We start from the raw sequence: 17,143 nt of genomic DNA on the forward strand, positions 1-17,143 counted from the left end.
GAAATTCAAAATTAAACCTTTCTAGTAGGAAGAAAGGGAAGGGATGATTATTTACAACAAATCTGAAAAAATGTATATAAATTATACAAGACTACCAATTAGTTTGACAACACAGAAGGTTATAGTAGTGCTGTGCAACCTGATAATGAGTACAAACAGCTTTCTCAAGGAGTTTTGCTATACAGAGGATTAGAAGAATGAAACAATAAAAAAGGGAAATAATTCTGTTATATTTGTATGTGATAGGAATGATCTAATAGAGAAACTGAAGATGCAAGAGACATGGGATGACTGCAGCCAAGAGGGAAGAATGAAGATTTTGAAAAGGTGAGAAGGGATAAGATCCAGAGGGCAAGTGGAGGAACAGGACTCTAATTTTTTTAAAGTGACATTTTTCTTTTTTCTTTATTTTTTTTTTTGAGACGGAGTTTTGCTTGTCACCCAGGCTGGAGTGCAGTGGCATGATCTCAGCTCACTGCAACCTCCGTCTCCTGGGTTCAAGCAATTCTCCTGCATCTGCCTCCGAGTAGCTGGGATTACAGGCGCCTGCCACCACACCCAGCTAATTTTTTGTATTTTTAGTACAGACGGGGTTTCGTCATGTTCAGCATGCTGGTCTCGAATTCCTGATCTCAGGTGATCCACCCACCTCAGCCTCCCAAAGTGCTGGGATTACAGGTGTGAGCCACTGCGCCTGTCCATTTTTCTGTTTTATAAGAGAAAAAACAGAATTTGAATATAAATACACAATTTTAGATTGAAGTTGTGTCCCCAGGACCCATACAGTAGCTGGCATATAAGAAGCCCTCAATAAATATTTACTAATTTAGAGCACTGAATTAGAACTTTTTTTTTTTCTTTTTGAGACAGGGTCTCACTTTGTCACCCAGGCTAGAATGCAGAGGTGCGATCTGGGCTCACTGCAGCCTAGACCTCCCAGGCTCAAGCAATCATCCCACCTCAGCCCAAGTGGCTGGGACTACAGGCACAAGCAACCATACTTGGCTAACTTTGGTATTTTTTTTTTTTTGGTACAGATGGGATTTCATCATGTTGCCAAGGCCAGTCTTGAATTCTTGGGCTCAAGCAACCGGCCAGCCTCAGCCTCCCAAAGGAATACAGGTGTGAGCCACCACGCCTGGCCAGCACTTATTTCACTTAAAATCTTAACTTCTTATGGCCCCTAGGCCCTACTCCTCTAATCTTTTCTTAATATTCTTTCCTTGGTCTATTATCCCATGTTTGATATTTTTTCCCTGTTCTTTAGGACAATCTAAATTAGTTCCTGCCTTGGACCTTTTGTACTTGGCTGTTTCCTCTACATAATTACATTTAAAGAAAGTCATACCATTGAAATAGTACTTGCTTAAGCCAATAAAATCAGAGAAAAACTAGTACTCTTCATTAGAATTGGTACATTATCAAGATTTCTTTGCTCTAAACGAGTGGTAGGGAAACTAGAACCACTGGGCCAAATCCAGCCTGCTTCCTGATTCTGTAGACAAAGTGTTATCGGAACACTGTCATGTCCATTCATTTACACACACAGTCTGCTTTCCAGCCGCAAGAGCAGAGTTGAGTAGTTACAACAGAAACCATATCATTGCAAGTCTTAAAGATTTACTCTTTGGCCCTTTACAGGAAAGTTCTGCTGACCCTTGTTCTAAATTTAATTCTAAATTCCAAAATAATTAGGGAAGTAAAAGAGGATTTTCAACAACACACACATACTTTTTAATAATCAGGAACAAAATTAAATTTAAAAATGAGAAAATGTATGGAGAAACTGAGCTAGCTATAAAATCTAGTATTAAATGTCACGTTGACCCAGGTTTTTAAAACTCTATCCCCTTAAATAATCAAACTTTAAATGTCACAATAGGGATTTTTTAAAAACTCAGCATTTAATCCTTCACTGGGCTGAATAAAATTATCATGAGATTTCCTGGTATTAAAAAATGAGGATTTGGGCCATGCACAGGGGCTCATGCCTATAATCTCAGCACTTTGGGAGGCCAAGGCAGACAGATCGCTTGAGCCCATGAGTTCAAGACTAGCCTGGACAACATGGCGAAACCCCGTCTCTACAAAAAAATACAAAATTAGTCAGGTGTGATGGTGTGCACCTGTAGTCCCAGCTACTCGGGGTGCTGTGGTAGGAGGACTGCTTGAGCCTGGGAGGTGGAGGCTTCAGTGACCCATGACCACACTACTGTACTACAGCCTGTGTAACCTTGAGGTCCTTTATTTGAGCCCCTATCCCACCCCCCCAAAAAAGGGATTTCACACAATTGTCTACCATAGCTGCTGAAACACAGGGTATTTCCATTTCCTTTTCTTTTTCCTAAGAGCACAGTTATTGTCTTGTGCAAGCTCCTTGGGAATGTCTATGGTAGGAGAAGGGTTAAAAGTGCTCTAAGCCCTTCACTTCCATTTTTAACCAGAGTTGTTTTCCTTTCATCTGTTTTACATATTTTTTTGCAGAAGTATTTGAAAAGCACAGGTAATAATAAATTCAACCGATAACTAACAGCACTGGTTTGTGAGAAAAAGCAAGACATGGATCTAAAATAGACCAAGAATATCACCCTAGTTCTGATACCTTACAATCCATGACTTCAGGGAAGTTAGTTAACCCTTCTGAGCCTTTGTTTTCACATCAGTGGGAAGAACATTGAGCTCACAGTATAAAAATAATGCAGTAACAATGTAAAACATTTACCTGGCACAGCAGCACTCAACAAATTGTAATTCACTCCTTCTTCTCTTACTCTTAAGTTGAACAATACAGAATTACTGGTATCAGATCAACTCTGACCTATAAAAATGGCATTCATATAGTTCAACTTAATCCTGCAAAAATCAACTGTGCAGAGGAGAGTTACCAGAGGGTAGAAAGACCTCCTTACAAGGGTGGCCCTTGGCTGGCATTTGGGAATTTAGCCGGTAAACAGTTCCCTATATTGATAAGAAACTTTCCTCAAATGATAAGGGTAGCTTACTCTGCCTACACTGTTTATACAAACAATATGGTTTATGTTGTATACCTATTTTCTTTCTGGGAGTCTGGAATTTTGATACATTCTAGGCAGATGCCTACGTGGCATCCCTCAATAAAAACTTTGGGTACTGAGTCTCCAATGAGCTTCCTTGGTAGACAACATTTCACATGTATTGTCACAATTCACTGCTGAAGAAATTAAATGCATCCTATGTGCCTCAATGGGGAGAAGCCTCATGGAATCTTGCACCTGCTTTCCTCCAGGTTTCACTCCATGTACCTTTTCCCTTTACTGATTTCGCTTTGGATTATTCTGCTGTAATAAATCTTAGCCGTGAGTACAACTACATTCTGGATCCTGTGAGTCCCTCCAGCAAATCTCTGAGCCTGGGGATGGTCTTGGGATCACATTTGACACATCAACTTTTAAAATACAACTATTTTAATGGCAATTTTGTTAAACTGTATTGTACATAGTCTTAACTTCTCAGAATATATTACATAAAATTAGATGGCAAGGTAAATTTTGACGTATTTACATGCTATCATAATGTGATACTCTCAAGAGTTAAATTCTATAAACCTACTTTCTCTGACATTAAATGTCCCAAACTGCCAGGGTATTGACTTCTTCTGAGTAGACAAAAACTTTCAGGAATGCAATCTGGCAACATATATCAGTAGCTTTTAAAAAGATCTTGCATTCCATTTGACCTAGTAATTCTAGATCACATTTATTCTAAGTAAATCACTAAAGACATGCACAAAAATTATGCCAGAATGCTGATTTCACTGCAATATTTGGCTCAAACAACTTACATATTCAATAAGAGACTGATTAAAACTTAATTTTGGTACACCTCTAGACTGGAATACCATGAAACCATTCAAACAGGAGTTTGAAGAAAGGAAGAAAAAAAGAAAGCCTTCGCATACTATTAGAATGAGTCTGAATTTAGACTTAAAGGCAACAAGGAACCAGTGATGTAAAAAAACAGGAAAATTAAATGACTTACGTGTTTTTAGAAAAATTATGGTTTATGTGTATTGTTGTCTTAGAGTGAAAAACAGAATATGTGAATAAAAGGGCTTTTTTGGTGTAAATTTACTAGAGAGGACAAGAGGGAAAGAAGAGAGAATTAGTATATTAGTATAGTACTAATTTTATTAAGTTTGAACTACTCACAGAACATCTAAGTGGTCTAGTAACGCAGAGGGCTATGTGAGTGGAGCTCATGAGAGAATTAGGTAAGGCTGATTTGGAAGTCATGAGCATACAAAAACAGTGAAAGCTGTAAAAGTAGATGAAATCTCCAGGACAGTTTACAAAGTAAGGTAGTGCAGATCCCTAGAAAACACAAATACTTCAGAAAAAGAAGAAACATTTAAAAAGGAGATCATGCCATAAAAAGAAAACCAGATGGAAAAAGAGTTCGGCAATTCCTCAAAATGTTAAATGTGGAATTACGTTATGACCTAGCAATTCCACTCCTAGCTATAAAACCAGAAGAATTTAAAACAGGGAGTCAAACAGATACTTGTACACCAACGTTCATAGCAGTATTACTGACAATAGCCAAAAGGTAGGAACAACCCAAAGTGTACATCAAAAGATGAATGGATAAGCAAAATACAGTACATCTAAACAATGGACTACTATTCAGCCATAAAAAGGAATGGAATTTTGGTATATGCTATAACATGGTTGAATCCTGAAAACATTATGCTAAGTAAAATAAGCCAGACATAAGAGAATAAGTATTTTATAATTCCACTTACATGAGGTATCTAGAATAGGCAAATAGAGATAGAAACTAGAATAGAGGCTACGAGGTACAAGGAGAAGCGGGAAACGAGGAGTTATTTAATGAATGCAGAGTTTCTATTTGGGATGATAAAGTTCGAAAACAGTAGTGATGGCTGCACAACACTGTGAATGTACTTACTGCCACCGAATTGTTCACTTAAAAATGGTTAACATGATAAATGTTGTATCTATTTTGCCACAACTTAAACATATATATATATATTTTCACTAAAGCCAAAGGTAAAGAGAGTCAACAGTATCAAATTCTGCTGTGAGATCGGGCAATATAAGAAGACCTGAAAACTAGGCATGGGCCTTAATGTGATGGTAGCATGGTCACAGTAATAACTAAATTATACATAGCAGGTGGAAGAATTAATAAAAGGAAGAACACCATAAGGATTTGGACATCTGAATGGACCTACATTTTAGACCGTGCCCAATTACAGGAATTAGAGGCACAGATAAAATTGACAAAGGGTCAAGACTTAATCCAAATGAGTCACCCAGGCCCTACCTTTGACCCCTTCAGGTGATACTGGGAGCCCGGAGAAGGTGAAATGCTGCTCCTAAGCCTTGGTAAGTAAAGCAGGTAGAACAAATAGTGTGGCAAGGCTGGTTTGCATCTGGCTCCAAGGGAGTATCAGGGTGTGGTTTCCTTTCCCTCAGAGATATCGAAGACTGAAAGTAGCATTCTCCTGGCCTAGAATCGGTGATAGTGGATCTTCAGAGGGCAATTCATTGACTCCCCCAACAACACTGTCACAATACTACTGGTAGATCAGCTACTGCGATCTGCCTGGTATGGGACTGAGTGTAGTGGGACTGAATTATTCTTGGAAATAGGGTCACTGCTGCTCCAAACTGATAATCAGGCACTATCCTAGGAGGTATTTTATAGAGCAGATAGTCCAATCTCCAGTTTTACAGACCAGGAGATGACTGATCTAAGTGTCACAAACTCTACATCCAAGTCCTACCTCTACCACTAAAGTCACTATATACCCTTGGGACATGCCACATAACTACTCTGGGGTCTCAGTGTCCGTATTTGTAAAATAAACTCTGAACTCTTAATTCTAAGTCAACATGGTATTATAATAGCAAAGAAAAAATACCTTAAAGTCCTTAAATTGGTCTAGCATTTTCCCCATCAAACTGCATTGTCCCTACTATCCCTGTGAAATTTACCAGAGTACTATTTATGACTATTGATTATTTACTTAATGAAGCAAACAGCCTATATTACCAAATGGTACTAGATCTTATTTTAGACTACGGTTACCCAAAGCCTAAATTCTGGTAGTCCTAAATTTATACCACTTTAATTTTCATTACTTCACTAACTTTACAAATATAGAGAACATTTTTGGTCATCACAAGTAGAATTATTTTGTTTTACTTTTTTGAGACAGGGTCTTGCTCTGTTACTAGGCTGAAACGCAGTGGTGTGATCATGGCTCACTGCAACCTGGAACTCCTGGGCTCAAGTGATCCTCCCACCTCAGCCTCCCAAGTAGCTGGGACTACAGGCATGCACCACCATGAAGCTAATTTTTAAAATTTTTTTATTTTGTAGAGACTGGGTCTTATCGTATTACCCAGGCTGGTCTCAAACTGCTGGGCTCAAGCCTCAGACTCCCAAAGTACTGGAATTATAAGCATAAGCCACTGCACTGAGCTGAATTATTTATGTAATATTTCCATTCTTAAAAATGAAAACAGGCTATTTACAAACGTGTTGTAATTCTAAATTAATGTCAAAAACATTAAAGGAAGAATAACCACTACTCTGTTTGCAATAATCTATTTGATATTGCCACATTTTTCTGGAACCACTTTATAAATTTAAAATCTTATTTGTTTTATACCAAAATGTCCTTATTCATTAAAAAATCATCATAAATTATCATCTAAGCCACATCATATATTATTAGTGCAGAAATTTAAGTAAGTTAGAACTGAAAATCTAAAAAGGGAAAAATGCCAAACATTAAATTGAGAGAGGCATTTACAGAAAAAGAACAGTTTAGAATGATTGAATAAATAAGCTCTAATTCCTCAGAAATTGGACTTAAAGGATGTTCTTCTTCCCAATTAAAAATCTAATTTATTCTCTGTATAAACTCTCAAACTGTAAGTGGGTTTTGATGAGAGGCTCACGCCAGCATCTTAGATCCTAGGTAAAACCTCTAATTTTCCCTTTGAGTGTTAAGACCTCCAATAACATACACCTCAATGATATAACCATAGCCAGTGTATGTTATTGAAGGCATAACATGAATAGGTTATACTAATTGTTATATTAATAGGTGTAAAAAATCTCCATGACTTCTCAATATACTCCTTCAGATTTGTGATCAAAATTTGTCCACTTCTTTTCTCTTTCTTACAATCTATTATTTTTAAATATTTGTATTAAAATACATAAGAAATTTAAAAATAAAGAGCAAATGAAGTTTGGTATGACAATTGTCCTCAGTTCATCACATGTGGCATTTCACTTCATTTTACTTCTCTATTAACTAAATGTGACTCTTCTGACCTATGTGGCAGCATGAATCTGGAGCCAAGCAACTCTGGGTTCAAACTAACTCTACTTTTTATTAATTAGGTGGCCATAGGCAAATATGTTAATCTCCTTGAGCTGCATTTCTTATAAAATGAAAATAATACCTGCCTTTTTGCTGGGATGATTAAGATATTTTATATAAAACATCTTGCTCAAAGTAGGGGAGCTGCTTAACACTGTTACAGAACATTATATGAATACAAGGAGCTCTGTATTACAAGCGAAAAAAATATAAGAAAAAATTGTTTATGATTAAGTATGAAACAAATGAAAAATTCAGCATTACCCTAAGAACAGCTGTAAACATGGCTGGGCACGGTGGTTCATGCCTGTAATCCCAGCACTTTGGGGGGCTAAGGTGGGCAGATCGTTTGAGCCCAGGAGTTCCAGGCCAGCCTGGTCAATGTGGTGAAACACTGTTTCTACTAAAAATACAAAAATTAGCTGGGTGTGGTGGCATGCACCTGTAATCCCAGCTACTTAGGAGGCTAAGACATGAGAATCCCTTGAGCCTAGAGGTTGCAGTGAGCCAAGATTGCCCTACTGCACTCCAGCCTGGATGACAGAGCGAGACTCTGTCACAAAACAAACAAACAACAAAAAAAGAACAGTTGTAAACAATGCAAGGACAGTACTTTAAAGCAGGCTTTTGAATACAAAAACAAAGCCATGCTTAAATGAAAGCACCTCCAATTAGTACAAACAAATCAACACTCACTTTAAAAGCAGCAGAAAAAATAGTTTCTTCATAGTGGATTAAGTGTCAAGAAATCATAAGCAAAAATGTTAAGCACTGAGAGAAAAAAGAACAAGTAAAAAGTTTTTGCAAATATTTCATTATATACAAAATACGCTAGAATCTTCAATTATACAAATTCAAACTAAAAATACCCGAGCACCAGCTGAGCGCAGAGGTTCACGCCTGTAATCCCAACACTTTGGGAGGCCAAGGTGAGTGGATCACCAGGTCAGGAGTTCAAGACCAGCCTAGCCAACATGATGAAACACCATCTCTACTAAAAATACAAAAATTAGCTGCACGTGGTGACACACGCCTGTAATACAGCTACTCAGGAGGCTGAGGTAGGAGAATTGCTTGAACCCTGGTGGCGGAGGCTGCAGTGAGCCGAGATAGAGCCACTGCGTTCCAGCCTGGGTGACACAGCAAAACTCCACCTGGTTGCTGAGGGTGGGGGGAACCCAAGCACCAACAAACTAATGACTCCTGTCAGCAGGTGGCTCTAGTGACACTGGAAACAATATCAAATACTATAGTAAAATACAGTTGGTAAAAAATGTATCAATTCTCAGAAATTTGGAGTCAAAAAAAGTCATGCCAATACTTCAATAATGAATATTAGTGGTAATACTATTTAAAAGGAAAACAAGGTTAGCAATCATGTTCTCAGTGTTTGAGAAAGGTAACCTTTTTTTTTTTTTTTTTTTTACTTTAAAAAATGGCTAGGAAAGAAGAAATTTAATATTTTCCACTTACAGCTCTTCCTACTTTCTAGCTCCAGAAGGGTTTCCTTTTTTTTTTTTTTTTTTTTTTTGCTTATGTAACCAATTTAAATACTTACTCTGAACCTGCAGCCATTTCCAAGTATGACGTCTCTGCTGTATCAACCCCCAATGGGATCACTATGCTCATGACGTTCGCCTCTGGTAAATTCGATTACTATGGAGTCCTATGCATTGGTATCCAAAACACTGGGGCATGCCAGCCACAGTGCTCATTGCAAACATCTAAGTGCATCCACAAACCCTGTTTAAAAGAAAAGGAAACAAAAAAGCAAGAGTCACTCTATTACAGTAAGTAAAATAACATGAAGAAAACATTCTTTATTAAAATCTCAATATAAATTGAAATTTGCTTAGAGTCTCATTAATTTTTCTGGAATTGAGTTATGTGATCATGATCAAAAGAAAAGTTTCTAAATCACAATCTTTCTGAGGGAATGAATTTAGGATGCCACAAGAAGATTACTAAGGCATTTTAGTAAAGAACCAAAAAGTATTCATTTTAAAGGATAAAATGTAATTTCTTACAGTGCCAGTATGCAAAAATAAGTCTTCTTTGTTCAGTGAGTGATCTAACAATATACTAACAAATACTGAGTACTTACTATGGACTAAGCACCATAATCAGCTTTTTACATGGATGGTCTATTTAATCCTCCCAATTCTAAGGTAGGTACCTCCATTTTACCACTGAGGAAAAGAAAACCAAAACAGGCTAATATTGAAAAGCACTGTGTAATTGTCTATTATTGTGTATTTTCATATTATAATAATTAGTAGTCTGGTAGCTCTCCCCCAGCTACACATGGTTTAAAACAACTTAATCAAGGTTGCTCCATTTAAGAGATGAAACCAGGATTTGAACCAATTCTACTCTACTGTTTGTATCTGTATGTAAGGGAAACTATGTTATTGGTAATAAATTCAATTACTGTACAGTAGTTGTCATTTTCTATAACAGGTAAATCTAGGTATACTGTTGAGGGAGTTCTCTTTTTCTTCCATTAATACTGTTCAGTTATTAAAGAGTTAATACCCCCTAATTCAATTAGTAGAAAAAACTAAGTTTTTTTTTTTAATTTACAACAGCAACTAAAAGATACTTAGCTTCGACATCAATTTTTCTAATTTAAATTCACTACATTAACAGTGGCTATAGGTATGTTTATAAAATATCTACTCAAAGTCTTTTCAAAAATTATACAGGTGAAACTCAGGAACAAAACCAATATAGATAATCCTATAAATTAGAAAACAGCAACAGTCATTATCCTTGTCTCTGTAATGTAATACCTGAAATATTGAAAAGCAGTGTGCAATTGTCTACTATTACATATTTTTATGTTATAATAATTTGTAATCTGGTAGCTCTCCTCCAGTTACACATAGTTTAAAAGTTCAAGGCTAGTTTTCTTGGCGAATTCAAACAACTATTAACATGTTATTTACCCACTTTGGTAATATCTTCCCCCATAATGTATGAACTCAAAATCTGTATAATCTGTGAAACAGGAATTAACCTGGATATTCTCAAATGTTAACTAAATATTATAGGCAGCTATAAGAATTGCTACTTGAAGAAACACTGTTTTTTATGTTAGACTCATAAAAAGTCTTGTATTTTAGGTATATACTATATTTAGTGGTATACTTATTTACCAGAGGCAGACACTGAAAGGAAATCAAGTCATTATTAAAGTCTTTTAAGTAACTGAGTGATACTTCTAATTTAAAATAATTTACTTAGGTATTTATTTACCAGTATGTCCCTTTTTATATAAATATGCCATCCTCAATAAACACCACACTTTAGCTGTTTCAGTAAAGAGCTTGCCACAAACCTCCTTCAGACAATGACTTCTATTTGTGCTATTGCTGCTTGTCTTCCAAACTGCACAGTGCCTGGAACATAACAGCATTCTACAAAGAATTGATGAATGCATTAGAGCACTTCAGATGAAACTGCAGCTCTGGCTTAATTAACTAAACGAACTATCACCCTGTATTTCACCCTGTGAAACCCTGTCTCTATTAAAAATACTATCACCCTGTATAATCAAGTGTCATTAAAAACAACTACATGACATTCCCATAACTGCATTTCCCTAAAAACACAGAAGCTCATCCTCAGGACAAAGATACATCACATCTGAAACAGAACTGCAGACTCTGAATTTGATTCAATAGGAAAAGCAGATCTCAGTAATTTACTCACAAGAGGTCAGAAGACAAGAGGTCATATGTATTAAGACATTAAGGCAAATATTTCACTATTTTCATTAATATAAAAAATCTTATAATGAGAAAACTCACATTGCTTAAAAATCTTGTTGATATTTAATAAAATGATGAATTCGTTAGGGTCAAGTCACAGCTTTTTCAAAAAGGAAAAGCCAATGTACTAGGCAGAAAAGATGTGACCTTTAACACAGCGAGCTTAAAAAACAGTCAAAAATAGGCCGGGTGTGCTGGCTCACTCACGCCTGTAATCCCAGCACTTTGGGAGGCCGAGGAGGGCGGATCACGGGTTTAGGAGATTGAGACCATCCTGGCCAACATGGTGAAACCTTGTCTCTATTAAAAATACAAAAATTAGCTGGGGTTGGTGGCATGTGCCTGTAATCCCAGCTACTCGGGAAGCTGAGGTAGGAATAATCGCTTAAAACAGGGAGTCAGAGGCTGTAGTGAGCTGAGATTGCGCCACTGCACTCCAGCCTGGCGACAGAGCGAGACTCTGTCTCAAAAATAAAAATTAAAAAAGTTACAAATAAAGGGAAAAGGTTTTTAATACAACCTGAACAATTAACACAATGTTTCACATCTTACATGTGAATCAAAAAACTGGTCATCCAGCTGACAAGTAAAATATGTACAAAATACACTGAGAATAAATGGCAGCCATTAAAGAAATAATATAAAAGGAAATACCATGAGATGTCTGGTAAATCTGAGGTCCAAGAAAGAATAAATGTCTTCACAAAACCTGCTTATCCAGAATAGACCTAGAAACCAAGTGAACATAGGAGTTTTGAGCTATTTTAAAATGGCATAAAATTACAGTTACTTCTAACAAACATGGTACCTAAAACCAAAGTGACTCACATAAAGCAGCCAATTCTTAAAAGGATAAATTTATTCTTCCCTTTTTACACAAATGAATGTAAACACAAGTAAAGGCAACAATCAAAGCTAAATACTAAATCAAATTGGAAAAAGAAACACTGGGATACAATATTAAATTTAATATTTAAAAAATTTTTAAAATAACTTCAAAAAATGTTAAATTTTAATACAATATTAAAAACAGATTTAGCAAAGGCAACAATACCAAAACAAAAACAATAAAAACAAACACAACTCTAAAGTAGGAAAAATGAAGTAAAAGGCAAAAAAAAGCAATTAAAGTAGAAAACAGTTTATCAGGAAAACTGGAAGTCTGAAGCTGCCTTTAAGACCATGTTAAAATAAACAGAAAACAGGCTGGGTGCAGTGGCTCACACCTGTAATCCCAGCACTTCCAGCAGCTAAGGCAGGTAGACTACTTGAGCCCAGGAGTTCAAGAGCAGCCTGGGCAACACAGTGAGACTTCGTCCCTACAAAAAATACAAAAATTAGCCGGATGTGGTGATGCACACCTGTAGTCCCAGTTACTTGGGAGGCTGAGATGGCAGGATTGTTTGAGCCCAGGAGGTCAAGGCTGCAGTAAGCCATGATTGCACAACTGCACCCCAGCCTGGGTGACAGAGGGAGACCCTGTCTTAAAAAAAAAAAAAAAAGAAAACAAAACAAAAAAATAACACTTTAAAGATTAATATGATACCCAAAAGGCAGAAAGAATAAAAATATGAGGAAAAACATTTTTCTAAAATTACAAATAAAAGTGCCCAATATAACAATCTCTTTGAGGAAAGAGCCATTAACTATATTTCTGTCCTTTATAAGCACCTGGCACAGTGCTCAATAAATATTTTAAATTAAATTAATGTATATATTTTGGATGTGTATCACTGAGAGACTAAGGAGGTAAATTTTTGGCTTAATTACGAATGGAAATAATTAAAGAAACTTGAAAGAAATTTTGAGGAGACATGTAACTGAGATGGGAAACCAAACAGCCCTTATTATTCATTTAAGATTTAATTTACAGCAGCTGACTAAGGTAAAATGAAAAGAACACTAGTCAATCAAGATCCATTCCAAGTTACTACCTATGAATGCTTGGGCAAGTCATTTCACTGTTCTGACTTTCAACTATAAATGGAAATTGATTTAGGTTGATGATTTTACAATTACAAGCACATTAACAGATTACTCCAAGTAATCAAAACAACAGAATTTTAGATTCTAAAAAACTGTAAAATACAAATCTGATAAAATGAATACGTATTTCTACAACTGAGCTAACATTACTACCAGATAGTGCTCTACAAGCACTTATCTGATACCCAAACTTCCCCAACTATTGGTTATAATAATAATGATAGCAAATTCTGAGTGCTTACAATGCTTAATCTCCACAATAAGCCTACGATATAGGTATATTATCCCCATTTTACAATGAGGTAGAGAAGTTAAATTTGTTCGAAGTTCATAACTAATAGCCAAATCAAGATCTGAACCCTTGTGGTCTGATTCCAGAGCCTACACATCAGTTTGCCTGAAATTAAAAACTGCCAGATGGCCGAGAGCTGTGGCTCACACTTGTAATCCCAGCACTTTGGGAGGCCTAGGCGCGCGGGTCACCTGAGGTAAGGAATTCAAGACCAGCCTGGCCAACATGGTGTAACCCTGTCTCTACTAAAAATACAAAAATAAGCTGGGTGTGGTGAGGCACACTTGTAATCCCAGCTACTTGAGAGGCTGAGGCACCAGAATTGCTTGAACCTAGGAGACAGACGTTGCAGTGAGCCAAGATTGCTCCACTGCACTCCAGTCTGGGTGACAGACTCTGCCTTAAAATAAAAATAAATAAATAAACAAATAAAAACTTGCCAGATGACAGGTAAAATAAATAATCTAGAATTTACAATTAAGGAAGAAAAAACTGACAGCTGCCTCTCTCAAAAAGGGAAATTAAATACTTAAGTATCTTACTCCAGAATATCTGGATTGCATTTCCTCTGATCATTAAATGAAACTGCACTAACAAAACTGACCTTGCTCCTCCCTCAAACCTGATCTAGTTAACAAACTTACATTTAATCTGCAACAATGCATTAAAACACCACAAACATGGGAAAATACAGTCTCATAGTCTTAAAATTTGTGTTTATGACCAGGTGTGGTGGTGGCTCACACCTGTAATCCCAGTACTTTGGGAGGCCAAGGTGGGTGAATCATCTGAGGTGAGGAGTTCAAGACCAGCCTGGCCAACATGGTGAAACCCCATCTCTACTAAAAATGCAAAAACTAGCCGGGCGTGGTGGTGCATGCCTGTAGTCCCAGCTACTCAGGAGACTGAGGCAGAAGAATCACTTGAACTGCACAGCTGGGCAACAAGAGCAAAACTCTGTCTCAAAAAAGATAATAATAATAAAGCAAGAAAATAAAATTAAAAGGAACACTACTCAGCAATATAAAGGAAAAAACAATACATGCAACAACTTGGGTGAATCCAAGGTAATTATGCTGAGCAGGAAAAAAAAAAAAAAGCCAATCTTGGCGGGGCACAGTAGCTCACACTTGTAATCTCAGCACTTTGGGAGGCTGATGCAGGTGGATAATTTGAGGTCAGGAGTTCAAGACCAGCCTGGACAAGATGATGAAACCCATCTCTACTAACAATAAAAAAAAATAATTAGGTCGGGCGCGGTGGCTCATGCCAGTAATCCCACCACTGTGGAAGGCTGAGGCAGGTGGATCATTAGGTCAAGAGATCGAGACCATCCTGGCTAACACAGTGAAACCCCGTCTCTACTAAAAATACAAACAAAAAAAAAAAAAAAAAAAAAAAAATTAGCCAGGCGTGGTGGCAGGCGCCTGTAGTCCCAGCTACTCGGGAGACTGAGGCAGGAGAATGGCGTGAACCCGGGAGGCGGAGCTTGCAATGAGCTGAGATTGTGCCACTATACTCCAGCCTGGGCGACAGAGCAAGACTCTGTCTCAAAAAAAAAAAAAAAAAAATTAGCCAGGTGTGGGGGTGGGCACCTGTAAGCTCAGCCAATCGGGAGACTGAGGCACGAGAATTGCTTAAACCTGGGAGGAAGAGGTTGCAGTGAACTGAGATTGCACCACTGCACTCCAGACTGGGTGACAAAGTGAAAACTCCATCCCAAAAAAGAAAAAAAACAAAAATAGCCAATCTCAAAAAGTTACACACTATTTAACTCCATTTATATAACATTCTTAAAGAAATAAATTATAGAAATGGAGGACAGGTTATTTAGAAGAAAAGGGGTAGAGGGAGGTAGGTACGGTTACATAGGAGAACAATACTAAGGATCCTTGTGGTGGGCCGGGCGCGGTGGCTCACGCCTGTAATCCCAACACTGGGAGGCCGAGGTGGGCGGATCACAAGGTCAGGAGATCGAGACCATCCTGGCTAACATCATGAAACCCCGTCTCTACTAAAAATACAAAAAATTAGCCAGGCGTGGTGGCGGGCGCCTATAGTCCCAGCTACTCGGGAGACTGAGGCAGGAGAATGGCGTGAACCCGGGAGAGGGGCTGCAGTAAGCCGAGATCGCGATACTGCACTCAAGCCTGGGAGACAGAGCGAGACTCCATCTCAAGAAAAAAAAAAAAAAAGGATCCTTGTGGTGATAAAATTGTTCTATACCTTAACTGTGGTGGTGGGTACAGGTACATTTATGTGATCATAATGTACAGAACTAAATCTAGACAAACAAATGAGTACAAATAAAACTGGGAAGCCTGAATAAAATGAGAAGATTGTATCAGTGTCAATATTCTGGTCTTGGCCAGGTGTGTTGGCTCAAGTCTGTAATTCCAGCACTTTGGGAGGCTGAGGCGGAAGGATCACGTAAAGGCAGGAGTTTCAGAACAGCCTGGGCTACATAGTGTGACCCAAACTCTACAAAAATAAAAAAACTAGCTGGGCATGGTGGTGCATCCCTGTAGTCCTAACTATTCAGGAGATTGAGGTACGAGGACCGTCTGAGCCTAGGAGTTTGAAATTACAGCAAGCTATGCTCATACTACTCTCCAACCTGGGCAACAAAGGAGACCCTATCTCTTAAAATAAACACACACACACACTAGTCAGGACACTGTACTACAATTTTACAAGATGTTACCGCTGAGGGAAACTGCGTACTATGGTTTGAATAAGATTTGTCCCTGCCAAAACTCATGTTGAAACCTTATTTCCAGTGAAGCAAGGTTGTGACGTGGAGCCTTTAAGAGGTAGGGCCTTGAACAGGAGGTATCTGGATCATGAGGGCCCCGACCCTGTGGGTGGCTTGGTGTTAGTATTGTGGTAGTGAGAGCGTTATCTCTGTCAAGAATGGATTAGTTCTCTGAGGAATAGATCAGTTCCTGAGAGAGTGGGTTGTTAAAATTTTAGCCACAACACCCTTTGAGTTCTGCTTTTTCACACGTGTCCACCTCCCTTTTGATTTTGCTCCATGTTGTGATGCCACCATGCTTCTTGAACTTCCCAGCCTGCAGAGCAATTAACTAAAAAACCCTTTAGGCCAGGTGCAGTAGCTCACACCTGTAATCCCAGCACTTTGGGAGGCCGAGGCAGGTGAATCACGAGGTCAGGAGATCGAGTCCATTCTGGCTAACACAGTGAAATCCCGTCTTTACTAAAAATACAAAAAAATTAGCCAGGTGTGGTGGCAGGCGCCTGTAGTCCCAACTACTCGGGAGGCTGAGGCAAAAGGATGGCATGAACCCAGGAGGTGGAGCTTGCAATCAGCCGAAATCGCATCACTGCACTCCAGCCTGGGCGACACAGCGAGACTCCGTCTTAAAATAAAAAACAAAAAACTAGCAAAAATACAAAAAACCTTTTATTAATTACCTAGTCTCAGGTATTGTTACATCAACACTAAATGGACTAAGACACTGGGTAAAGATACATAGAATTTCTCTATTATTTCTTACAACCATATGCAAATCTATAATTACCACAAAATTAAAAGTTTAATTTTTTTAAATGACATTAAAATTGTGGCCTTCAAACTCTTTTTGAGCATTGGTAGCAATTTTCCTATACATGAAACATTAACACAGAAATCTAGGCATTCTTTTTGATTGTAACATGAAAAAATAGTTT

General features: G+C 37.8%; 1 protein-coding gene across 7 annotated transcripts in view; it reads right to left on the minus strand.

Moving 5' to 3' along the window:
• The window catches only part of KMT2E (lysine methyltransferase 2E), a 100,796-nt gene that overhangs the window by 64,075 nt on the left and 19,578 nt on the right, over positions 1–17,143 (minus strand). For 3 of the 7 annotated variants that reach the window (XM_003896441.5, XM_009203603.4, XM_021936142.2), the window contains exons 2-3: positions 11,830–11,903; positions 8,961–9,145 (exon numbers count right to left, since the gene is read on the minus strand). In XM_003896441.5, the coding sequence (XP_003896490.2) occupies positions 8,961–9,031 (71 nt within the window). In that variant the 5' untranslated portion in view covers positions 9,032–9,145; positions 11,830–11,903. Of the gene's footprint in view, positions 1–8,098; positions 8,174–8,960; positions 9,146–10,660; positions 10,822–11,829; positions 11,904–17,143 lie in introns of all 7 variants that reach the window. The other 4 variants (XM_021936141.2, XM_017957041.3, XM_009203601.4 and 1 more) reach the window with 4 other exon arrangements.

This window comes from Papio anubis, chromosome 4, assembly GCF_008728515.1.
Source record: "Papio anubis isolate 15944 chromosome 4, Panubis1.0, whole genome shotgun sequence".
NCBI lineage: Eukaryota > Metazoa > Chordata > Mammalia > Primates > Cercopithecidae > Papio > Papio anubis.